The sequence below is a fragment of the Eptatretus burgeri genome, chromosome 2 (assembly GCF_056783735.1).
Source record: "Eptatretus burgeri isolate ZD-2024b chromosome 2, Ebu_testis_v1, whole genome shotgun sequence".
NCBI lineage: Eukaryota > Metazoa > Chordata > Myxini > Myxiniformes > Myxinidae > Eptatretus > Eptatretus burgeri.
Genome location: NC_140962.1, coordinates 148,195,462 through 148,221,161, shown reverse-complemented (window position 1 = coordinate 148,221,161; position 25,700 = coordinate 148,195,462). Strand labels below are relative to the sequence as shown.

General features: G+C 46.9%; 2 protein-coding genes across 3 annotated transcripts in view; both read right to left on the bottom strand.

The window, feature by feature from the left end:
- The window catches only part of LOC147033498 (E3 ubiquitin/ISG15 ligase TRIM25-like), a 44,206-nt gene extending 25,419 nt beyond the window's left edge, over positions 1 to 18,787 (bottom strand). Inside the window, exons 1-2 of one of the 2 annotated variants that reach the window (XM_085855766.1) lie at positions 18,568 to 18,787; positions 15,276 to 15,387 (exon numbers count right to left, since the gene is read on the bottom strand). In XM_085855766.1, the coding sequence (XP_085711892.1) occupies positions 15,276 to 15,317 (42 nt within the window). In that variant the 5' untranslated portion in view covers positions 15,318 to 15,387; positions 18,568 to 18,787. Of the gene's footprint in view, positions 1 to 15,275; positions 15,388 to 18,567 lie in introns of those variants that run through there. The other variant, XM_085855776.1, reaches the window with a different exon arrangement.
- LOC147033497 (tripartite motif-containing protein 14-like) overlaps positions 1 to 25,700 on the bottom strand; it is a 234,279-nt gene that overhangs the window by 121,719 nt on the left and 86,860 nt on the right. The window lies entirely within an intron of this gene.

Below are 25,700 nucleotides of genomic sequence, written 5' to 3'. Positions count from 1 at the left end.
GTTCGTGTGCTGAGTCCCATGGGAGGAGTAAGCTTTTTGCTTCGGCAGTTGGGGGAGTCGGGAGGAAACCAGAAGTCAAGGAGCTGCGTGGAAGTCTGGGCGTCGCGAAGGAGACGCGAGCTGGAGGCGCAGCCTTGCCTGCTGTGTCGCGCAAACCGCGCGTTCGTGTGGAGAGAGCCGGAGAGAGCTCGCCTGCCGCACGGAAGGCCCGAGCTCGACCGCGGCTACGCTAGCTGCTGTGGGGACGGGAAGTCGCAGGTCGCCCAAGCCAGACACCACGAGGATGTAGGTAACCTGCAACGGTCTCGTGGGACTCGTTCGGTCTGCCAAGTCCCATGCCATAAAGACCCAAGAGGTCCAGTCTGACCCCATTGTCTTTGATGAGGTCTTTTTCCTGCTTTTCTTTCGAATGAATGTTGTGGCGCCGAGTCCCGTAAGTAAAACTGTGTAAGTGACTGTACATTAATAATTAAATTGCTTATAGACGGTTGTAGTTCTTTTGTCGTACTTTTGTTGCTGTATAATTGCATACGTGTTTTGCCTTATTTAATTGCATACGTGTTTCATTATAATAAATGTCCTTGTGTGAATGTAAACCTGCTCGCTTCGTCCATTCCCTCATTGACTGAACATTTCGTGTGTTGGTAGTTAGAAAGCCGTTGGTTTGCCGTAATAGGGGGACATTTAGACCGACGGTTCTCGGCGATTACGCCGCTCGGAATCGCGCACGGACAGGCTCGCCTCGGCGGTTTGTTCCGTACGAGATCCCTCGAGGGTGGAATACTCCGGTAGTTGGATCACGTGGGTATTTAGGTACATTGAAGATTGGCAATCGACCCTACCCCACGTGATCTGCCCATTGGCGTATTTCGCTTCTTGTACAAGGACCCGTCGCTCGGAGTTATCCAGGCGGCGATCTATATTCCGGGTGATCGGTCGGGCTGACTCGACTTGCGGCTCCGTTCAGAGCGGTCAGTTGGCGGCTGACCCCCGACCAGTAACAATACATATATATATATATATATATATATATATATATATATATATATATATATATATATATATGTTAGTATGTATGTATATATATATATATATATATATATATATATATATATATATATATATATGTATGTATGTGTATATATGTATGTATGTGTATATATATATATATATATATATATATATATATATATATATATATATATATATATATATATATATATATATATTGTTGTGGTTGACCAAATTCGCAAACCACCATTCAGGTTCCTTAGGTGAGATATCTCTGTAAGTATATGTGTAGTTAGGCCCAAACCCGTTGTTTCGAGGGAATAAATGTCATTCAGTCGGGCTGCGACTCTTCAGGATAGCCGTTTTTCTTTTACTATCTTTATTTTGGACCAGCCGCCATTATTACCACCACCAACCACGTCTCAATAGCCATCGCACAACAACCACCAACCACAACGCCGCTTCACAACAACAACCACCAACCACAACGCCGCTTCACAACAACGACCACCAACCACAACGCCGCTTCACAACAACAACCACCAACCACAACGCCGCTTCACAACAACGACCACCAACCACAACGCCGCTTCACAACAACAACCACCAACCACAACGCCGCTTCACCACAACCGCCACGACCTTTACGATCACAACTCGCCACCATCGCATCCACACCATCTCGCGCCACTCGTGGGCACCGATACTGGACTCGTGCAGGGCGCGCACCGAGCAGCGTATTCAAAAACATCACGGACTTTCCGCAGAAAACGGATCAAAAACGACTCACGCCCACTTTTGTTCCGTCCAATCGGCGAGCTGGGGAGAATTGGCCCCGCCTCCAGGGCGTTGGAGTGAGGACGCTATATGCAAATTCATGGATCAAAAAGCATTCACGCCCACTTTTCCTCGGTCCAATGGGGAGCCAGTTAGAGAGGTGAAGGGTCGGAGGCAAAGGGTCAAGGGTGAAAGAGCGAAGCCACGGGGCTTATATAAACGGCTGCGTTCGTCAGTAAAGGCAGTTGTGCGGAGTTCAAGAGAGTCGTCGGTGGAGCTGGAAAGAAGAGGGAGAAGTCAAGAGTGAAGAGTTGGGACGAGCCAAGAGAGGAGACGGAGAGGGCGATTAGACGGAGCTGTGGAGAGGTGGCGGCGGCGAAGGCGGACGAGGGGGTGCTCGCGTCGGTGCCGGGAGCTGCAGAGGGAGAGGCCAGCAACGCGACCGAGGTCGAGGAGGAGACGCTAGTCGCGGGACCCAAGACAGGGTGATATCCGCCATCCCCCGAGCATCAACAACCCCCTCCTGTTTCCCCCCGCGCTGAGATAGTGCGACAAGGGGGCCCCTTTCCCACCCCCTACCAGACACTGTCCGCGAGGCCCGCGGAGTTGAGGCGCCACCGCCGCTCCGCGTCTCATCATCAGACGGGTAGGCCCGACACGGTCTCGGCCCCAGGCCCGCCTACCCCCCTCATCCTGGAGGGTGGTTCTCTTTTCTTTTGCTTTGGGAATATGTGTTGTCGGCGCTGTCTGTGAAGTAAAATTGTATAAGTGTTGCCGTGTGCCCGGTAGTCGGTTAGATCTGCATTGTTGCATTTGCTTTTTGTGTAATATTGTGTTTCTTCTTCTATTACATTTGCTTTTGGTGTAATTGTATATGTGTGCTTTCCGTTCATCGCGAAATAAATGTGCTTATTGTTGAACTGTTTTCCCGCTTCGCTTCGTCTTTTCCTCTATTGAATCTCCATCTTGCTTCACGTAAAGGGTTGGTCGTGGGCTAAAACGCCCGATAATTAATCGAACCGTCAAGGCCGACGAATAACACCGCTCGGTTATCCCGATAGTACGGAACGGGTCGCTTAAAGTGGCCCGTGTCCGAAGTCAACCTGCGGCGAGGTGCGATCGCCCAGTCTACCCTCCGTGTGGGTACTTAGGTAGGTCGAGCAACCCTATCCCACTCGGGGGCCGATTAGCACGACCTCGGTGAGACCGAAAGGTCCACCCGTGACTAGTTCCCGGCGTTAGCCCGAGAGGGTCACGACTGGATTGTCCGTCTGGTGGGCGACGTGCCGCGATTCGAGTTACGTGGCCGTCCGCACGCCGGCGGGCGCGAATCCGCAACACTGGTGTCAGGTCGTGCGATATAAACTCATCGCCCTCCTCGCGGCACTGGTATCGGAGAACGGGAAAACGGGCTCTCCTGTCTCCAATTAAATTCACGGGAATCGGTCCAGGGGTGAGAGGAGCGACCCCCGATTCCCTCCAAATTACGAGCGAGCTAAATTAACCCTTTAAGAGAAGCAAGATGGCGTCTCAAGGCGAGCGGGAGCCGGGGGTATTAGAAATGGATGTAGAATGTGTAGAATCCATGGCTCAGGATGAAATCCCCGTGCAGGAAATGTTGGTTGTACAGGAAAACGAACTCGCCCAACTGAACCCAGAGCCCGAAATGGGTGCGGCAGCGGCCGCGGTGTATGACACCTCCCCTCCCCCTCTCCACCAAAACCCTTCCCCAACCCCTGCCGAAACGGCTCACCCAAGCGCACCCGACATGGCCCAGCTATTCACCATGCTGGCACAAATGAATGCGGATATGAAAAACGAAATGAAAGGCATGAACAAAAAGATGGATACAAATACAAATGAAATGAAAAACGAAATGAAAGGAATGAACAAGCAAATGGACGAAGTGAAAACGACGATGGATACAAACGCAAAGCAAATGAGAAAAGAAATGAAAAAGCTGCGGGGTGAGACGCAGAACATGGGCCGATGCCTGCAGGCGGGCATGAAGGCCGTGACCAGGGAGATAAAAATGGCGACTCCACGTGTGGGAGCGAACGAGCTGGAAGGGGGTGCAACGGCTGTCGGGCCCGCGGTGGAGACGGGTAAAAAAATAATTCGGGGGACATGTTGGGCGAGGGTCGTGACGATGACCGAAAGGGAAAAATTAAATGGGGAGACCAAGACGTGTGAGACGAGACACGAGGTGACGACAAAGGAAATAAAAATAGTTGAGACAAGGGAGGTAAAGGGTGAGGAGGTGATTGAGTTGGCAGAGACACGGGAGATGGGAACGATAGAGGGAAGACTACACGATGCAGACGGGGTAAGTGACGCACACACACACACGGAGGTAGTGGAGGATCATGGGGGTGAGCTCGCGGACTGGGTGGAGGCCCGGTGCGAGCAGCTGGATGGCCTCCTCCAGGAACGAGGGGAGGGAGTATGCCCCCTTGAAGCGGGTCACGACCAGGTGAGATCGGTCGTGCTTTGCGAGGTCGAGGGGACGAGTGCTGCGAACGGTTGCACGGAGAGCTTGGGGGGTATAGAGGCCCCGGAGACCCTTGTGGGGACACGAATCCCCAGCGTGGTTGTCCCTGTGTGTGTGGTGCAAGGCGTGAGTGCGTCCCCGTGTGTGGAAGTGACCCCGTGTGTGAGTGGTGTGGTGGCGATTGTGCCGGAGTACGTGCTTCCCAGCACGCCGTGTGTAAAAGGGGCACCGCAAGTGGAAGAGGCCGTTTGTGTGGATGAAACGGCCAGTGTGGATGAGGCACCGCGGGTGAGTGTCCCCGCGTGTGTGAGTGAGGGACGGTGTGTGGATGAAACACCGCGGGTGAGTGCCCCCGCGTGTGTGAGTGAGGGACGGTGTGTGGATGAGGGACCGCGGGTGAGTGCCCCCGCGTGTGTGAGTGGAGCCACGTGTGCGAGGGAGATGGCATGCGTGAGTGAACGGCCGAGTGCAAGGGAGACCGTGTGTGTGAGAGAGCGGTATGCAAGGGAGATGTCGGTCGGCATGTGTGAACATGCAGCCGCGTCTCCCGGTGTGAGTTTAATGGTGTGGAGTGTGAGCGTCGTAACACGCAGGTGTGCGTGGGTGGAATGGAGACGACGACGGAGACATGTGAAGAAAGAAAGCCGATTAGCGGCTGTAGCTGTTTCGGGGACCGTGCCGGGTTCACCCAGCAGTGAGCACGAGGTCCGTGCTGTGCAACGCACGAGGCCCCCACGTGCTCGCTTGCGAGAGTGAAGTCCCGGTCCGGAAACGCACGCGGTGGATTTGCCGATCCCGCGGACGGACAAAGTTTAGGCAGGATTCGGATTTGGACCGGACGGGTTCTCCACGCGATCGTGTGTGTTGAGCTCCAACGGGCAAAGCACATGTGTTCGCGTGGGGAACCCCTCGAGACGTGGGGCTTGTGTTTTTTTTATGCGCACGGTGACGCCATGGCTGCACGTGGGGTTGGAATCCGGCAGGAGGGGTATCCCTGCCGGATGGTACCGTCCAAGGAGGGACGAGGTACACGCGCAGCTGCATGACGTCACGGGCAGGTGCAAAGTGCGCGAGTTGCCGCGCTGGTGCTGCGCATGGAAAAAAAAAAAAGAAAAAAAAAGCAAGCCTGACTTTCGGGTGCACAGGATTCCTGGGCAAGGGGTGGAAGACCCCCTTGACCTGGGCACAGGATGGAAACTAGTTAGGGGAAAGGGTTAGCTTAGTTAGACCGACTTCATGGGGCAGGGGTAAGTCCTCATGGAGTCCGTGGAATGGATTAGTTAGAGGGATTTAGTGAGCTTTAGGTTGGGAAATAAAATGATTTATTTGGAGACAGTGACAGACTTGTGGATGTGTAGTGGGGATGTAGTTTAGCTACGTAGTGTTAAATGGAACGTGCTATAGTTTAAGGGATGACGTGGGAGCACGAGTTCGTTAGGGGATGTAGTTAGGAGGATGGCAGAGTTCAGTGGTGTGTGTGTTGAAGAGTTGTTGGTGAGTGGATTGGAAGCATGTGCTTGGTGAGTGAGTGAGGCCAGCGGGTCTGTGTGTATGGAGCGAATGGGGAATGCATGGTGCGATGAGTGATTGGGGGGAGGAGTGACTCCCGCCCAAGGGACCCCGGGGTCAGTGTAGAGTGAGTTAGGGGGTTAGTCAAAGTGAAAAATGGATGTCGTTTTGTTGTTGGTGGGAGTGTAGGCTCGAAACCCGTTTGGAGGGGTGCAGGAGCCCTGTTGACGGGCTGGGAGCGTGGCTGCGAAAAGTGAGTATCGCTGAGTGGGTACCCCAGGCACCAGGCTAGTCGGCCGTGGTAGGCCAAGGGCCCATGGGGGGCCGGGATAGCGTAGTGGGCACGGGTGCGCCTGCTTGGTGCGGGGGCCCGGGGCGCCATTAGCCGCATGGGCAGTGTTGTGGGCACAGGTGACCCTCGGAAAGGGGCCTGGGAAGCCAGCCTGCCACGTGTGCGTTTCAGGGGAGGTGCCATGGGGGGCACTCCCCGGTGTTAGGGAGCTGGTAGGCTCGGAGGCAGTGTAGTGCCCGGGGGTGCCATAGCGGGAGAATCGGCAGAGGGTCATGCCTGCCAAAGGGAGCCACGTGTCCCAGCCATGAGACCGTGTGAGGGCACGGAGAGAAAATTGGGGGGCGAGGCCCGAAATTGTGAGGACACCAACACAGGCGACGGGAATCTGGGTTGTTAGAACCAATAGTTTAAGCGAGAGGCGCTTGTTGAAAGCCCCGGGGTAGTTTAAGAGTTAAATGGATAGGGTAGATTAGGAAGTGTACCCCTCCGCACCATCCATCCCCACGCTCTCGTTGTGGGCCGCTGGACCCACTTTGGTTATAGATCGCTGAACTCTGGGGAGGCCATTCTGAGGCTTCGTTGGGCCTCGACACAGGACGTTAGCTCTCCCTTACTCCCCTCCGGGAAGGGAACGTAGGGGTTGGGAGTAGGCTAGGTGACAGGATAGGTTAGCCGAACAAGGACAGTAAAGGGGGTTAGGGGACGATTTATAGTGGGGAAGTAAAAATAAAAAAATAAAAAGTTGGGGCTAAATTGGGGTTTGACAAATTAAGGGAGTGGGTATGTACAGCGACAGGCAAAGGCGATAGGTGGGAGGGAGACAGGTAGGTAGGTCCGAGCCCGCCTTCCGAGTGGCCAGCACCACCGCACTCCCTCCACCAACCTCCACTGAACGGCAAAGGCTGGCCAACTTCATCGGCTGGCCGTGTTTTGCTTCAAGGCGGAGGCCGGCCAACTTCATCGGCAGCTGTTGTTTTGCTGCAAGGCCTGTGCCATCGGCTGGCCGTGTTTTGCTTCAAGGCCTGTGCCGGCCACTTCATCTGCTGGCTGTTTTTCTTCAAGGCCTGTGCCGGCCAGTTCATCTGCCGGCTGTGTTTGCCTGCAGCGGCCTTCTTCTGCGGGCTGTGTTTGCCTGCTGCCTTTGCCATGCCATGCCCACTGCCCCTGTTCGCCAGCCCCGTTCAATTTTTGCGTTGCCCCCCCCCCCTGTTCATTTCCATGAGCGCCAGGATCCGCAAGGCAACAGTTTGCAAGCTGCAAGAACTGCCCTGTTGGCATCTACAACACGGGCCTGCACTGGCGGCCCGTGCACCGTGTTTGTGTTCATCCATCCATTCGTTGTGTTCATTGCGTGTGCCACTTGAGCTGGCACGGAGACTACGTTTGTGCAGCCCATGCACCGTTGTGGTTCACTGCGTTCAGTTCAAACCATTCATCCATCCATTCGTTGTGTTCATTGCGTGTGCCACTTGAGCTGGCACGGAGACTACGTTTGTGCAGCCCATGCACCGTTGTGGTTCACTGCGTTCAGTTCAAAAGGGAAGGCCTTGGACTGCGTGTGAGCAGCCGGCCACGTTCCCTGTCACCTGCATTGTTTGAGCCAGAGACTGCATGCGAGCAGCCTGGCTCCCTGCTAACTGCTTTCTTTTTTGCAGAGTTCATTGATCCTGGGCCATGGTTTAGTGTAAAATTTGTAAGTTAAGTTAAGATGTACTGTAAATATGAGTGCGCCCCCGGCATGTTTGTCTTAGCGCCGGCAATTTTATTTAAGTCGTCCGTGTGAGTGAGTTTGCTTAGGTAGTTACTCAGCCCTCAGGTTATTTATTTTGGGGACACGAATACCATGAATGTCGCACTCAGGGATCCGTAGGTAAAATGTACTAGGGGAAAACTACACATGATGGCACACGAAAATTTGACGACTCGGGACGAGTCTGTAAAAAGGGGAGGGGGTAGTGTTGTGGTTGACCAAATTCGCAAACCACCATTCAGGTCCCTTAGGTGAGATATCTCTGTAAGTATATGTGTAGTTAGGCCCAAACCCGTTGTTTCGAGGGAATAAATGTCATTCAGTCGGCCTGCGACTCTTCAGGATAGCCGTTTTTCTTTTACTATCTTTGTTTTGGACCAGCCGCCATTATTACCACCACCAACCACGTCTCAACAGCCATCACACAACAACCACCAACCACAATGCCACTTCACAACAACAACCACCAACCACAACGCCGCTTCACAACAACAACCACCAACCACAACGCCGCTTCACAACAACGACCACCAACCACAACGCCGCTTCACAACAACCACCAACCACAACGCCGCTTCACCACAACCGCCACGACCTTTACCGTCACAACTCGCCACCATCGCATCCACACCATCTCGCGACACTCGTGGGCACCGATACTGGACTCGTGCAGGGCGCGCACCGAGCAGCGTATTCAAAAACATCACGGACTTTCCACAGAAAACGGATCAAAAACGACTCACGCCCACTTTTGTTCCATCCAATCGGCGAGCTGGGGCGAATTGGCGCCGCCTCCAGGGCGTTGGAGAGAGGACGCTATATGCAAATTCATGGATCAAAAAGCATTCACGCCCACTTTTCCTCGGTCCAATGGGGAGCCAGTTAGATAGGTGAAGGGTCGGAGGCAAAGGGTCAAGGGTGAAAGAGCGAAGCCACGGGGCTTATATAAACAGCTGCGTTCGTCAGTAAAGGCAGTTGTGCGGAGTTCAAGAGAGTCGTCGGTGGAGCTGGAAAGAAGAGGGAGAAGTCAAGAGTGAAGAGTTGGGACGAGCCAAGAGAGGAGACGGAGAGGGCGATTAGACGGAGCTGTGGAGAGGTGGCGGCGGCGAAGGCGGACGAGGGGGTGCTCGCGTCGGTGCCGGGAGCTGCAGAGGGAGAGGCCAGTAACGCGACCGAGGTCGAGGAGGAGACGCTCATCGCGGGACCCGAGACAGGGTGATATCCGCCATCCCCCGAGCATCAACAACCCCCTCCTGTTTCCCCCCGCGCTGAGATAGTGCGACAAGGGGGCCCCTTTCCCACCCCCTACCAGACACTGTCCGCGAGGCCCGCGGAGTTGAGGCGCCACCGCCGCTCCGCGTCTCATCATCAGACGGGTAGGCCCGACACGGTCTCGGCCCCAGGCCCGCCTACCCCCCTCATCCTGGAGGGTGGTTCTCTTTTCTTTTGCTTTGGGAATGTGTTGTCGGCGCCGTCTGTGAAGTAAAATTGTATAAGTGTTGCCGTGTGCCCAGTAGTCGGTTAGATCTGCATTGTTGCATTTGCTTTTTGTGTAATATTGTGTTTCTTCTTCTATTACATTTGCTTTTGGTGTAATTGTATATGTGTGCTTTCCGTTCATCGCGAAATAAATGTGCTTATTGTTGAACTGTTTTCCCACTTCGCTTCGTCTTTTCCTCTATTGAATCTCCATCTTGCTTCACGTAAAGGGTTGGTCGTGGGCTAAAACGCCCGATAATTAATCGAACCGTCGAGGCCGACGAATAACACCGCTCGGTTATCCCGATAGTACGGAACGGATCGCTTAAAGTGGCCCGTGTCCGAAGTCGACCTGCGGCGAGGTGCGATCGCCCGGTCTACCCTCCGTGTGGGTACTTAGGTAGGTCGAATCTGGCGAGCAACCCTATCCCACGCGGGGGCCGATTGGCACGATCGCGGTGAGACCGAAAGGTCCACCCGTGACTAGTTCCCGGTGTTAGCCCGAGAGGGTCACAACTGGATTGTCCGTCCGGTGGGCGACGTGCCGCGATTCGAGTTACGTGGCCGTCCGCACGCCGGCGGGCGCGAATCCGCAACAATATATATATATATATATATATATATATATATATATATATATATATATATATATATATATATATATATATACATACATATATATATATATATATATATATATATATATATATATATATATATATATATATATATATATATATATACATACATATATATATATATATATATATATATATATATATATATATACATATATATATATACATATATATACATATATATACATACATATATACATATATATATATATATATACATACATATATACATATATATATACATATATATATATACATATATATATATATATATACATATATATATATACATATATATATATATATATATATATATATATATATATATATATATATATATATATATATATATATATATATATATATATATATATATATATATATATATATATATATATATATATATATATATAGCCGGGCGAAGTGGCATGCGCCTGTAATCTGGCAACTCGGAGGCTTGGGTTGGAGGATCGCTTGAGGACGGGAGCTCTGCACTGGGCCGCGGTATTAGAGGGTGTAGGGCAGCCCGGGATCGTGGCGAAACCCAATCCATATCCCTGTGTCGTAAGAGGCGACCAGGGTTGCGTCAGGAAGGGCATCCGGTGTAAAACCTGTGCCAAATCAGTATGCGGATCATAACAGATGATCCGCTGTGGCGACCCCTAACGGGAGCAGCCGAAAGACGAACAACAACAATATATATATATGTATATATATATATATATATATATATATATCTATATATTAATTGCTCAATAGTGCCAAAACTTTTTTGATTCATGACAGTTATATTTAAGTGCACGTACATAAAAGTAAAAACAAAACAATTACCAGATATTTAAATACAAATAAACCTCTTCTGGAATCAGTTGAAGTTGGTAGTACTTCTTCGTCTGCTTCCTGAGCAGCACCATATTTATAGATCGGGGTCAAACAGAACCCATAAACATCAATGGCACATTCACGAGCATCCATTCGACGAATAAAATCAAATTCCACTTCTAAGCGAACACTTTTACAATTCCTCATTGCCAATAATCCACAGGGCGTTTACAAAGTCCTGTTACCCCCCCCCCCCTGTAAAACGTGATAAATAAATACAATGAACACACAAGAGGTATAAATGTAAACTATGAATAAACGAAACTCTTATTGTCATAAAAACCAAAGTATTAACATTAACATGAAGTGTGTGTGTGTGTGTGTGTGTGTGTGTGTGTGTGTGTGTGTGTGTGTGTGTGTGTGTGTGTGTGTTTGGTACATATCAAAGTTCATACGTATATATGTATATATATATATATATGTATATATATATATATATATATATATATATATATATATATATATATATATATATATATATATATATATATGTATATCCATGCAAAATATACCAGGGTAGATTATCTTGGGGGGGGTGGGTGATAGCGGGAGTTCAGTGAGGGGCGGGGGGGGTGATAACGGGACTTTGTAGCCACCCTTTACAGTACATTTCTCGATGTGCGAAGTGATTTTGCGATCTCTTAGTTTCGGATCTCACGGTCACTTGAGAGTTGCGATTCCATGGGGTTTCTGCAAACCTCACGAGACTGTGAGTTGGACAGGCCACCATGATGGTCCATTTTCAAATCGCTTTGTTTCACCTAAGCCTTTACAGCAATGTGAAACGGTTAAAAGTAATCTTAAATGACCCCGACCCCATTCCTTAGTGGGTGTAGGGAAGTGTTTTCGGCCTCCACAAAAAATAGACCGGACAACGCCAGGTACCCCCGCCAGTCTAAAATGAATGAAGAGCAGGCAAGAAATTCTTCTTGTTTCTTCAGTCTCTTGAAATATTCTTGGTGAAAGATGCCTCTTCCAGTGTCTCTAACTGAATGTACCTCCAACATCTGAGGCCAGCGTTCCAACCTGACAGATCTCTCAATCCAGATTGCTGTTGATAAATCGGACACTTCTTGAATATAATCTTTCTGCCCACCGAACATCACAAACTCTTTGATGTCTCTCCATGTTGATTGCCTCCTGCAGCTGGACATGTCTGAAACCTGTCCCACGGGAAGAGTTGCAGTTTACATCTGGAACCCCATTTCTCACTGTCTCTGTACTGCTCTTTGACCTCCAAACCCCAGGAGCTTGGACAATGACTTCCCCTCCGCTCCCACCTCTTGTTTGTCTGTGTATTGTACTGTCCTACAAAGAGTCACAATTAATTTACATCTCTCTCTTCACCAACATGAACCACCTTTTAACCACCCATCCTAACTTTCTCATCCTCATGTGTGGGGACTTCAACCATCACCATGCCAACTGGTTTCATTTTATACCTTTTTTTTAAGACCATTTTCACCAGCTATGGCACTGCATCAAAATAATTTCTGTCAATGAATTGGCATTATTCAATCTGTGAGCTTTCGCACCTGGATATCTGCCAAAAACAAATCCTTCCTTCTGGACTTCGTAATGAAAAACGTTCTGGCTAATACCTCCTCTTCTTCTCTGCTCCAATTGGTTCGGGTCATAATGTGCTTGTCAGAGTCAACAGCATTCCGGCTGTACACTCAAGCTGACTGACAGGGACTGCAAGCTACAATCTCACTTCAAGACTGGTCTCCTTTTACTACTATCTTTGATATTACCAAGGCCTGGGCATTGTTCCACTAAAAGCTGCTTTCTCTTCTGCAATGATTAATCCCATCTCATCTCATCTTGAGACATGAAACCCATCCTCCCTACAATGGTCCACCGAATCATTTGGTGAGGAGGTTGCGTTGAAAAAACTTGTCTTCTCTTCTTGGAAATAAAATCTGACCAAAAAAAATTTCAGATCATTCCACAAAGCTCGTAACAAGCGTGTATCCACTCTTAGGAGAGGTGGGAAAAACATCAGGCCAACCTCAAAAGTGAACTTTCAAACATGTTTCCTTCCTCAACAACCTGGTATTGAACATCCAACTATTGTGGATGCCTCTTCGCGGTGGTTGCACCCCCAATGCAAGAAGGGGGCCAAATCTTCTCCACACTTCCCTGCTGCCCGGATTCGTTGAAATAGCGTGATCACAGTCAGAGCACCGATCAGTCCCCATGGACCGGCCCACTCCGTATGATCTTCCACATGAGCACCTCAAACACAAACACTCAAACACGACACATCACACTCACACATGCATCACATATCCACAACAAACGTTTTTTTATTTTTTTCTTCTTTGGGGAGTGACCTCCCAAACGGCAGTCCTTCCCTTTCTCCTCATTCTATCTGGAGACATAGAAACCAGCCCGGATCCCTGACCACCTCAACCCCAGAAATGCACACATCACCTCAATATCCTACAGTACAACACATATGGCCACGTCAGCAAATCCATGCAACTTACACACTTCATTCTCACAAACAACGTTCATATGGACCTCATACAAGAAACCAAATTACACAAGAAAAACAAAACACCGACCATCCCCAACTATGCACCGATATGCTCAGACAGACCGAACGCCAGAGCTGGAAGCCTCATCACATACTTGCACATTCACAATTCAATTTAATACACAGATATCACACAAGACGAAAAACACGTCTACAACCAGACTACACACTTGAACTTCAAGCTTTCAAAATTAAAACTGGTAACATAGCACACACAAACATCATAAACATTTCCATACCACCAGACACATCCCCCACTGGACCAACCAAATACTCACCATAAACTGGAGAACCTTTGCACCCTCCCAAACACCATCATTGGAGGGGACTTCCATGCCAAAGACCCAGCATTGTACACCCAACACCAACCAAACACCAGAAGCCAAACCATTGCTACACAACTAAATCCGTTATTTCTGTCGAATAATCCAGACCAACACATAATCCAGATTGCTGTTGCAATCCAACAAATAATCCAACGAATAATCCAGAATCAAGCTGGTTACAACAACTCATCGCTCGGCATAACATTCTGTTCTCCATCACTTTACACTACAACCACGTCGTGAAGAACAGCGCAACAACTCCCCGCAGATTGCCTACCTGTCATCATTACCATAAACACATCTGTGGACCTCAACACAAACAAAACCAAAATATTGACCAATTTTAAAAAAAGCGATGTGGGATGACTTTGTGCACGAAACTGAACAAGAATTCCAACAACTCAACAATATCACAACCAACATTGACATCCACATCAAACAGTTCAATATGATTATCATGACCGCAGCTACTAAATACATTCCAAAGGGCAATATCAAAAAATACAACCCAACTACACGCCGGAAATCGCACACCTCATCAAACAACGAGACAACCTAAACACACAACAAACCAACACCGAAAACACGACTCACACTCCTTTTCATGCATACTAGACCACTCAACCAATACCAAACACATACAAAATCACAAACAGCATCACCAACTCCAACAGTGGAATAACACCCTCACATGCAGCCAAAACTACCACAGGCAAAATACCACCAGATAAACAAGAAGCTAACATCCTCATAGATCACAGCACAAACACAAGTCATATCGGACCCAGAAAAGAGGAAATAAGTACTACAAGACACAAACTAAGCTGCCTACTCGACAACACCAACACGCCATTCATTCCCGCACAAACAACAAAAATCATCAAAAACATCAAAAACTCGCAGGCCACCAGCCCAGCAACATCTCCAATTTACATGTAAAACACCTTGGATCATACCTTCCATATTTCACAAAGATACATAACAGTTTGTTGTGCACTCTGCAGATGGAGGTTGAGTTAATTTAGATGTGCAGTGATGTCTGTTTGAAACAACAGTTGCACGATCCTTTTGTCATCAACCAGTTTGGGGTAGTTTTGACCTTTTCCTGACAAAAAGATCTTGATTGCATCAGGACACACCACAAGGGGAGCCAAAACCTTCCCATGGCATAGCCTTCTTTGAATCCTTCTTCTTTATCCAGAATGTCCTTTGCACTGTCCAACTCCTCAAGCAGAGCTTGAAATCAGAGCTGATACACAGCAGAGCTTGCTGTGTATCAAGGCAGATCGAGCAACAAGAAAATTCACTCTCTTTACCATTGAGAGGTAGGGCCAAAAAGATATATATGTTATTGGGCCTGACATGTTATATTGGATCAGGCATTGCATGGTGGAGGTATGCACTCTAGAGTGCCCTTTTATGTTCAAAACGTAATTGGGCTCGATATGTTGCACTGGATCAGGTATTCAGTGGTGGAGATATGCGCTCTACTAAGTACCCTTCAAGTTAATGTATATAATTCCAAGATGTATGGCTTTTTGAATGTTTAAGGGACAGAATAACTCAAAGGAAACAGACCGTGAGAACAATAATTAGTAGCAGACATGGTACGTCCATCATCACGTTCCAGGAAGTATCAGGTTCTTCCGCCAATGGCTCCACTGATGAGCAGAGAAAATGTGGACATCACCTGTTGTGAAACACAGTATTTAATCTTTCCATTCTCACACTTCTCAAAGGAGTGTACAGTTATGAACCAAGGGAGGTGAGATGTTTGGTGTGAGACTTGATTTATTTATTGGCCATGAAGGAAGATGAGAGAAAGAATTTACTTTGCAGAATTTGCTTCCAGTGTACAAAAAATTTCTCCACAAGAACGAAAGTCGTGTCAGAGCAAGGTTGACCAGGAAGTGAGGTAGTGAGGCAACAATTTAGCAAAGCCAGCAAGGGAACATATGAACAGAAAAGGATAAAATCAGAGAAGGGGAAGAAACACTGAAATGTACAAGAAAGCATTAAAAAAAATCACCATTAAAGTTGTGAAAAATTATTTAAAGGAAAACGACTCGCTTTTAGCTAACCTGGAACATAGTTCAAGGTGAGGTATTTGCATGGAACAGTGTCCATCAGTCAGTATGTAAACACATGGATCTTCTTTTCCAAAACTACACACACGAATTGTATGAAACTTGACCACAACCTTGCATCATCCGTGATGTACCAAAGTTTGTTTATCCATTAAACAAAAAAACAAAAAAAACCAGGGTCTATGAGGGTTTGAGCCCTTGAAAGTGGGTCCAGGTTTGAGCCCCCAAAATAGGTATTTGCTTTCTTCTCCACAACTACACTCATAATTTCGATGAAACCTGACCACAACCTTCATCATCCATGATGCTAAAACTAATCGTCCTATTTTCACCAAACGTTGCAGAACTTCTGAGGACCAAGGCCGCCTGATGCCTTGCAAATTAAGGAAAAATTGCTAATTAAGTCAATTTAATGGCCAAATGTCATTAAAATTTCGTGATCACTACTTTTGACTTCTCAAAAATTATTCACCCAATTTCGATGCAACTTGGTATGAGTCATTTCTGCACGGTGCTTTCACAAGTTTGTTCAAACCAGAAGCAATTTTACATACTTTGTTGGTCATCGAGGCCTCCAATGGTTCCCTCGTTCTACCAGGTGAGCACAGTGACATTGCCGATATTCATACTCACAATGGAACCACAAAACCTGTACCTCTGATATCACATTGCATCAAGGAATGGAACCACAAAACTGATACCTCTGATATCACAGTGCAACAAGGAATCGAATCACAAAACCTATACCTGTGATATCATGGTACAATTATGGAGCCACAAAACATATACCAGTGATATCACGGTACAATAAAGGAACCACAAAGCTCTACCTGCACATGGAAGCAACAGAAGCAACTTCAGCACTATCAACTATGAAATAGGAAAGAGCAAAGTCAACCTCAGGCAACATAATAACTTAATTAGTACAACTGGAAGAGCAGAATGGATCAGGATGGAACAGAACAAAAGGAACAGCAAAAATAGAGGGGGGACACACATCGAGATAAGGGAATTATAGAGGTGGGCTTCGACAAGCAAGGGATTTGAACAAGAATGAGGTCAACGGATGAATAAAATGAATACAGCAGCAAATTCTCAAGTGGGTAAAACTTGATACTGGTAAAAACGTGGGCTTAGAAGATCTCGTAAAAACGTGGGCGAGTTACAAAAGATCCTAGTTGTGGACAGGGGAAAATCTGAGATAATTATTAAAGTGATAGACTCAAAGTCTCAGCTTTATCGCGGGACATTCCAATGGTCATGAAGACCTGACTTTCCAAGATATTATGTTATGCTCGGTGTGAGGCAGGGGCACCAGCCGAGAGGGGAGAGTACTACTACATCATGCTGTGGATGAAAGTTTTGTAGGTTGGGAAAAAATCGTTCCTGCAATGAAAAGACTGTGTATGATGGAGAATGCTTTGTATGATGGGAGATGGAGACTGTCTGTGGAGACCAACTTTGAAGTATGGTTGCTTAAGAAATATCATCGCTGATCATGAGGCCCAAAAGCTTATGTGACTGAACCTCTTCAAAATGATTCTTTAAAATGTAGATGGGAGGGTTCACCAGATGGTCGTTTACAAGAGTTGGGGTGAGGTTGTGAGTTTTTCCAGTATTGGAAGACATATTTCAAGTGTTGGACCAGTTCATGATTCTATCATGAAGGTCTAAAGAGAGGGTAGAGGCTGATTTCTGCTGAAAGGAGGAGGGTTCTTATGGAAGAGGGTGGAGTTGTTAGCAAAACGGCAAGTGGGATTTTCCAGAGAGTCAGAGAGATCACTGATGAAGATCAGGAATAGGACTGGGCCAAGAAGATTGCCTTGACACACTCCAGCCTTTACGGGGAGAGGAGATTAAAGGATTGTGAACTTCATCAATACAAAGGAATCGAATTCTCGACTGTTCCCTGTGATATGCAAAGAAGTGGGATCGGAGCACCACCACTTGCTGTTTCACTGAATTATCTTGGCTTTCTCGTGGAAAACGTCCTTTCATGTGTTCCATTGCTCAAAATGGAAATTTTAATTTTTCTCAGACAAAAATTACTCCTTGGCTGACCGCTTCAATAATTAGGCCGAGCAGGCAAAGCAAAGCTTAAGTGACATTTCCCAGCACTTGAATGAGTTGAACACTGAAATGCAGGGGCGAAATTGGACCATTGTTGATATTGGACCATTGTTGATATTGGCAAGAAGATTTACTCATTCAAAACGCAACTAGAGTAGCACTCAGTGAAGTACATACCTCCGCAGGCTGAACAGTTTAAGTTTTGTATTCCATTGTTCGGCGGGAGCTGTGTCCAACCTTAACCAAAATCGACTTGGCTTGTTCTCGTGCTTTTCTGTATATCGTTTTTGGCCCAATCGCTCAATTGTGAAGAATCATTTTTAAAGTTTTCAATACTTTCTCGTATCCGGATCTGGATTCGAATCTTCACCAAAGTCTAATCAATTCGTCCTTGTCACACACCCAACCTGTCTCCCCAGTTTCGTCTAATTTCTTCCACAACCTTTTGAGATATCCTGCTCCTGAACAAACAAATAGACTGACAGGGGTAAAAATATAATCTCTGCTCACCTTCGGTGGTGGAGGTAATAACCAAACAAACTTGTGTTTTCTAAAACAGTTCAGTTAATGTTTTCCGAAACATTTATATGATATATTTACAAACACCACACCAACCTGTGATACAGCAGGACTATCAGGGAACCACAAAACACCTGCACAAGTTTGACCGAGACTGGTCATGGATCAAAAGAGAAACTTCAACTTTGACTCACTGAGAGTGAAGAAGATGAAACCTTCACAGGTACCACCTCAGGTGTTTCGAATCCTTTCCTCGATTTTTGATTCAGAAAAATTACTTCAAGTTATCAATCCACGACAGCAGAACAGAACTCGGGAAAACATGAATACACAACACAAAGATCACCGCAACTGTCTGTTCAGGTTCAGAAACCGAGATTAGTTCCTCGTATGACAAACACACAGTGGTTTATGGTGTGAGATGAGAACGAGAGAAAATGTCGTTTTTCTTCTTTCTTTACCTGAGGGTGAATTAATTTTTATCCAGTATTTCTGCATTCTTTTTCTGGATTAACCACTTTGGCATCAGAGAGGTTGAAGAAAATCCAATATAAATATACATTGATGTTTATAAAATGTGTTTTAACCAAAAGGAGAAATAAAACATTTTTTTACATTTATTGGGAAAACCTTGTCCAGGTGTAAATAGTGAATGAACTGATTTGTACGTTGGTTTGTTGGGAAGGGTTGACAATGTCCCCAAACCATCCAGTCATGAATTGGATAGGGATGTGATTGATGCCCCCTTGGCTCATTCTAAACATTGGAAAATACAAATAATATATAAACAGGGTTTAAACCCCTGGGTGTGTCAGTGTTGGAGGAATGTGGAAACTAATGAAATGGGAAAACATGAACACAGCACACAGGACCCAGTTTGACAGAAGAGGCGTTTTCTTTTGTAAGATGTTTGTGTGTCACCTGAGGCATTAACATGATCGAGTGAGTGAGTGAACTGCTATAAACATATTACATACGAAAAATGTATTTTGGAACACCCCCAACCCCTCCCTCTCCACCATATGATATTCTCTGTGCGGGACAGGAAGGCCGTGTGTCCTACTGCATCACTGTGTCACACGAACATGTAACACAAGTACTATTTACTACACGTATGGGACTTATACACAAACGGACTAAATAAACACCAAGTGGGAAGAATTTGATTTATCAGAACACTAATATAAACATGGAGGGAGTGAATCGCCCATCTTCCACACAAGATCGAGGGTAATCATCGTTGGTGGTGATGAGGTTCACGTTCATCGAGGGTTCGATTCTGATTCCGACACTTCATCATCATCATCATCATCATCATCATGAAAAATTCGAATTAATCTCCTGATCTTCTCTTCTGCAGGTTTGAAGACATGTTTGCACTCGTTAAACTTAACTTGAAGGTGCATGTTGAGAGTTGGTGCATGTTGAGAGTGAGTTCATGCTGAGGGGTCGTGTTAGTGCAATCTCTTTCCTTCCCAATGTTTCTCCAATTCCCTCTTGTAGGGAGTGACGTGACAACCTCTACACCCTCCTTATGAATGCTGCTCCATGCTGCTGCGCCTCTCTGACTAAAGCAGTGACTCACTGTGTTCAAAACTTTGAATCAAAACTAAACTCCCTCAACATGCCAGATCCCCAGACCAGGAACCATGTGACAGTTTAAATTTCTACCAGTAACCTGAACAACAAGGTGCGTCCCTCATACAATATCCCTTTAATTGGTCACATTACCATGTCGCGAGTTTGCTGGGATAGTCAAAGAAAGAAGGGGCAATCCTCACATGGTTAGATGCAGAATAATGAAGAAGATCCTTCTGTTCACAACACGTTAGTTTATGTTCAATGCCATAAACAAGAGAATGATTAGACTATCAAATATTGAATAAATGATTGGAGATATAAATATCGATGATATAAAAATGAGAAATCACCACAAACTGATAAAAGAGTCAAAAAGTGAGTTTCAGGTTTATTGCAGTTGTTGAAAGGTCAGAACCTAAACTTCCCCTTCAGACTCTTTTCTGAGTTAATGATTCTTCTTCAATTTTGAAAAATTCCAAATATCTTTGTGTCGTGACACAGCAGTGTGTTATGCGTGGGGAGGTGAGACCTTGCTCTGTTCTTTGTGTTGTTCTTGACTTTTCTGTGCAATCTTGCAGGAGGTATTTGCAATTCTCAGACAAGTGTCGAGTTTGTCCGGTGTAGATTAGTGGAATGAACAACTTTAATGCTTGATGTGGGTAAACAAGAGCAGGGAGACTGAAACAAAGGTTAACATCAAGTGGAAGAGAGAGATAAGATTGCACAAGAAGATTCAGGAAAAAGTGAAAATGTAAAATATTGTGGCATCGAGGGCTCAACTAACATCAAGTTCTTTCCAGTGGGAGATTAAAATCACACGATGAACTGAACGATTTAACTCCTTTGGAGATGTTCTGAATTAATGGTGGACAATGCACATGCGGATCATGAGGAGAGATGCAAGAACCTTCAAGGTTTTCAGTGCAACGGGTTTATTACCGAACCACAAACAATAACTTCGGGATGAATGATCGGCGGAGAGATACGACACAGAGTCCAAAATAAGAGGTGGAGAAGAAAGCGGGACACAGAATCGATAATAAATAATTATGTACAACATGAATAAAAATGAATCCGAAGAAATGAAAAGCGCCACACACCAGACTCAGTCACTGACAGGGAGAGGGATAAAAACAGGGGGACTCATCTCTAGTTGTAGCGTGTGGAAGCATGGGCAAGGGGCAGCCACGAGCAGGCAATGAGGAAGGATGAGGAGCAGTACTTTGAGGAGACGAAGCACAGGGGCAGGTCGACGAACGGACAAGGGGTGAGGAAACAGGCAGAGTCAGACAGGATGATCTCCTCAAAACTCTCCTCTCATTCTTTCTACTCAGACCAAGCTTATTATCCTCAGATATCGATTGTTCTCTCCTAATGCCTTGACAGGCCTCGCCGACTCTCTCCACCAGCCCGATTCAGCTCCGGCCTTTTATCCCCGGGCAATATTCCACCACTTAGGAGGCATCCATAACTCTGCCCAGTCTTGCTCGTGCAAAGTCTCCCGGTGCTCCCGGTCGAGGTTGACATCGACTCATGGAGGTTATAGTGTCATACGCACAACTCCCTTCACCATAATCCCCAACTATCTTTTACCGCACACCACCCCCTTTATGGTGCACATTCATTCAAGACAATTCTTAAATAAACATTTCCCTACTTATTACATAAAGACAGGCTAACTAGTCTCATACGAACTATGCTACTCTACACATTCCTATCTGCTCTATGGTAATATTTAATCCCCCCCACCGTTCCCCCCTCCGCCCCCCCCAGAAACGTAACAATATTAATCTTCCCTCACATTATCTCTTAGGTAATGTGTACTCTTATGTTATGTCTAACCCATCATTCGGACAAAAATGATGAACAATAACAAATGCTGGAGATAAGGGCGTTTGAGAAAGGATAATCCTTGAGATCTCGTGCAATTTTCGATTTCAACGTGCTGTGTGAGTGGTAATAATGAGGGGAGTTGGGGTTTCGGTAATCCAGAGAAGTGGAGAAACGTTGAAGGTTGTAATTATTACGAATCCTGGACAAGTCACCATGACAACGCAGATTACTCAAATAAAAGCAACAGGAACTTTTAAATTGTTCAGCATGTCGGTGATAACTCAACTTTTGATGAAGAATCTCGGAAGAACTTGAACATCCAACAACAACCAACACTGTCAGCCAAGTCCTTTGGCTTAACGTCCATCCGATTGTTGATGTAAAATGTCCATCAGATTGGTACCGTACAAGTGTCCATCCAATTGGTACCGTACAAGATTCCATCAAATTGGTGCCGTACAAAGGTCCTTCAGATTAGTAAAAAAATCTGATTGGTTTAGGTTCGGTGGCGAGGATAACCACTAGATGGCGCAGTCGGGCCGTCTCCCACGGAACAACGGAATTGAAAGGTCGTCACCCCGGATAACTCCGGAGTTGATGGCTCGCTTAAAAGACCGTGGTCGCCAATATTTCGACGGCGTGAGGTCGGGTGAACTTGTCTAATTCCAATTTACCCAAGTACCCTTGCCGTCTAACTACCGAAGAAGCCACACCCTCGGCCGACTTTGTCCGAAACGAGTCGCTTTCACCGACTCGGATCCGGCGTAACTGAGCGGAAGTTACCAAAACCACACCGGACCAAATAACAACTTACGGCACAGACGACCTCACTATTTCTCAAGCCAGAACCATGCTCGGACAATGAAAGAAAACACGAGCAACGAACTGGAACATTTAACAGGGGTTTTTTCAATTGGGGAGGGGATGCAGAGCAGACTTCTCACGAATATAATGCAATGTACATTGAACACATGCACTTAACAGTCTCAACTTACAGGACGGGTGCCACAGACACACACACACACCCAAAAGAAATTGGGCCGGTTGACCTTTATTTGATCGTTCAGCTCAGGAGGAAAGGCGAGCTGAGGATAAGAGTTCAGTCGGGCACCTTTCCACTATGTGCGGTCTGGTCGAGACGAGCTTGTTTGAATGGGGGGAAGGACTCGAACCCACACCTTCATCACCGCACCAAGCACCAGGACCAGGAATGACGCAACGGACTCCAGCCAGCATGAGAATGTAAAAGACGAGCCGAGCACTTGCGGGCAAGACTAGAACGCCAGCAGGCAAGACGAGAACACCAGCAGGCAATGCGAGGGCAAACAAGGTGACGAGGCTTCTTTTTCCTGCCAACCAGATCGCCCCCAATGTTATTCATTCCTCACGTGAGGTGGGAGGGGTCTGTCCTGAGGTAATCTTTGCCCTGATTGGACAGGGTTTCGTGGGGTGATGTGCTGGCCATCCGTGATTGGACAGGGGAGAACCCCTTCCTTCCCTTGGCAGGGTCGGAGCTCTCAGATGAGGAAACCACCACTCACGTCCGTGGTCGAACGCACGTGGGCAATGGCGTCGATGGTGGGGACAGGTGGAGGATTGATTTGGTGGGGAGGAAGATTTAAAGATGTAAAAAACATGACTATAAAAGAAACCCGCAGCGCACACATAAAATTAACCCATTAGACAGAAGGATGGGACCCCAACTATGAACACATACTTTTCTAAATAACTGAACTGCGGGAACTGCTGACTGTCTGCAAGAGGCTTCCAAATCCATAACAGGAAGACCACAGCCCTTTACTGGTCGTGTAGCAGCATAGCAAACCTGTTGTGCATTTTGTGATACAAGCACCAAATTTGGCACAAATGTACATTAATATGTTGCGAACATTTTCAGCTCTTGGGCCACTTGAACTTCTCTCTTTCTGTCCACCAGATTGGATTTCAAAATGGCCGCCACTTGAAATCTACATTTGCTATTATCTCTGGACGTAGTGCAGCTATTGACTTGATTCTGGTATCTAAATGTATGTTTTTGGGGGCAAGGAATCCAATGGTACCATTTCAACTTAATATTATCTATCACAGTCTGTTATATAATTTTATTTGGAAATTATCTCGGCAAATATTGGATTCAACACAATACTTTGAAAAGAATGTCTGAGTTCTGTAAATGTCTTAGGTATAATACTGACATGCTATATGGTCTAGTATCTGAGGCTAGGTATATACCGGTACTGAAGATACGTGTACATAAACAGTGTCATGTGAACAAGTTCAGCATTGCCACAAATACATGAATGTTGTTGACTCATCGTCTTGTGCAGTCCCCTTCACACACACAGAGGGCTGTGCACTGAAGGGCAGCCTTTTTTACACTTGCAGCACCTCACACACACTTTCTTGCACTTGCAAGAAACCAGCTCAATGCAGCTGTGAGCTGCGTCAGTTAGCCTGGTCCAGTAAGGTGTGTACTGTCCTTCTCCAGTCCTTGACCAACCCCAGTTGGTTGGTGGAGGGAGCTCTGGTGCTGGCAGCAGTATCTGACCCCACACATGTCCACCTTGATACACTGCCCTCTTGACATGTTCCTCCAGAGCTGCCTTTGTTGGAGGGATGAGCTGCACATTGTTCTTCCTTGCGAAGAGTTTCCTCCTGGCCTTGTCAATGTCTGTGCATTTGCTGGTTCGATCATACAGTAGGATCACGAACCTCTTGATGATGTGCATTGCATCGTCTAGTATGTCACGAGGTGCAGAGGAAAGCAGAAGCAGCGCCTCAGTGAGTTCTGGCAGTACCGTCCAGACTGCCCACGCAGTCTTCTTGCCATGTCTATGAAAACTAGACACAGTGTCGCATCCAGTTAGAGCGTGGAACATTGGCAGTGCACGAGCCTTCTCTCGTCCCAATCCAGCTGCTATTTCGTGTGCTGCTCGGTATCGGAAACTCTGACCTGTTCCGAATGCCAGCCACAGCTTGTCTTCTGGTTGCAACTCCTGTGCCAGGGACACTGCCAGCACCACAACATCGGTGTCTACAGTCCGGATGAGTATTGCATGGTGTCCATGCTGGACTGCGTGAGATGCATGCAGCAACATCCGACTGTCAGCTTCTTCATGGTTACATGGGACGAGTGAGGTCAGATCTGGCAGTAGTGGCTTGCTGAGCACTGCCTCTCCATTGGTAATGACGAGTTGCTTGTCCTCCTGGTCAAACCATTCCATGAGAGCTGCTGAGAGGAACCTGAACAGCTCGGTCTTGTTGCTGTCCACTCGTAGGAAGTTCTGCCAATTTCCTAGTATGGCTGCGGCAGCCACCACACGTCTCCGCACACCTTGTCCCCCCTTTGCACGTGTACTACCTTTCAGTGAATCAGCAAGGTAAGTATCCCAGACCAGATCCAGGTGTGACACTGTTTGCAGCTTCGTGGACATATATGGGATGAAGATCTGTTGTGCATATTCTTCAAAGGTCTTTGATGCAGCCGGCTTCAGCATTTGGACAATGGCTGCTCCATCAAGCACAATACAGGTTGTGACAGGAGTCTCTGTCTTTGCGTCGGAGACTTCTTCCAAGCATGTGAGGAGATTACTCTTGGTACCAGTGCAGAGGCTTCCACCATCAGACAATGCAGGAGGACATGCCTGATTCTCGTGACAAAAGAACTCCTCAAGATTTCCATCCCTCGTCTGGCAGCCATGTACCTTCGTGCGAAGAGTTCACGGTCTTTCTTGATGGAGGCGAGCTGTTGCTGACCTTTGCTCTGGCTTCTTGGAGTGGAAGTGCTGAACACCTTCAGCTTGTTACGAGGAATGGGTGCATCCACTGCCTTTGTTCTGTCCAACAGACACTCTCTAGTGAAAGCCTCGCACTGCTCTTGGCCAATCCTCTTGGCATTCATCACGGTCTCCAC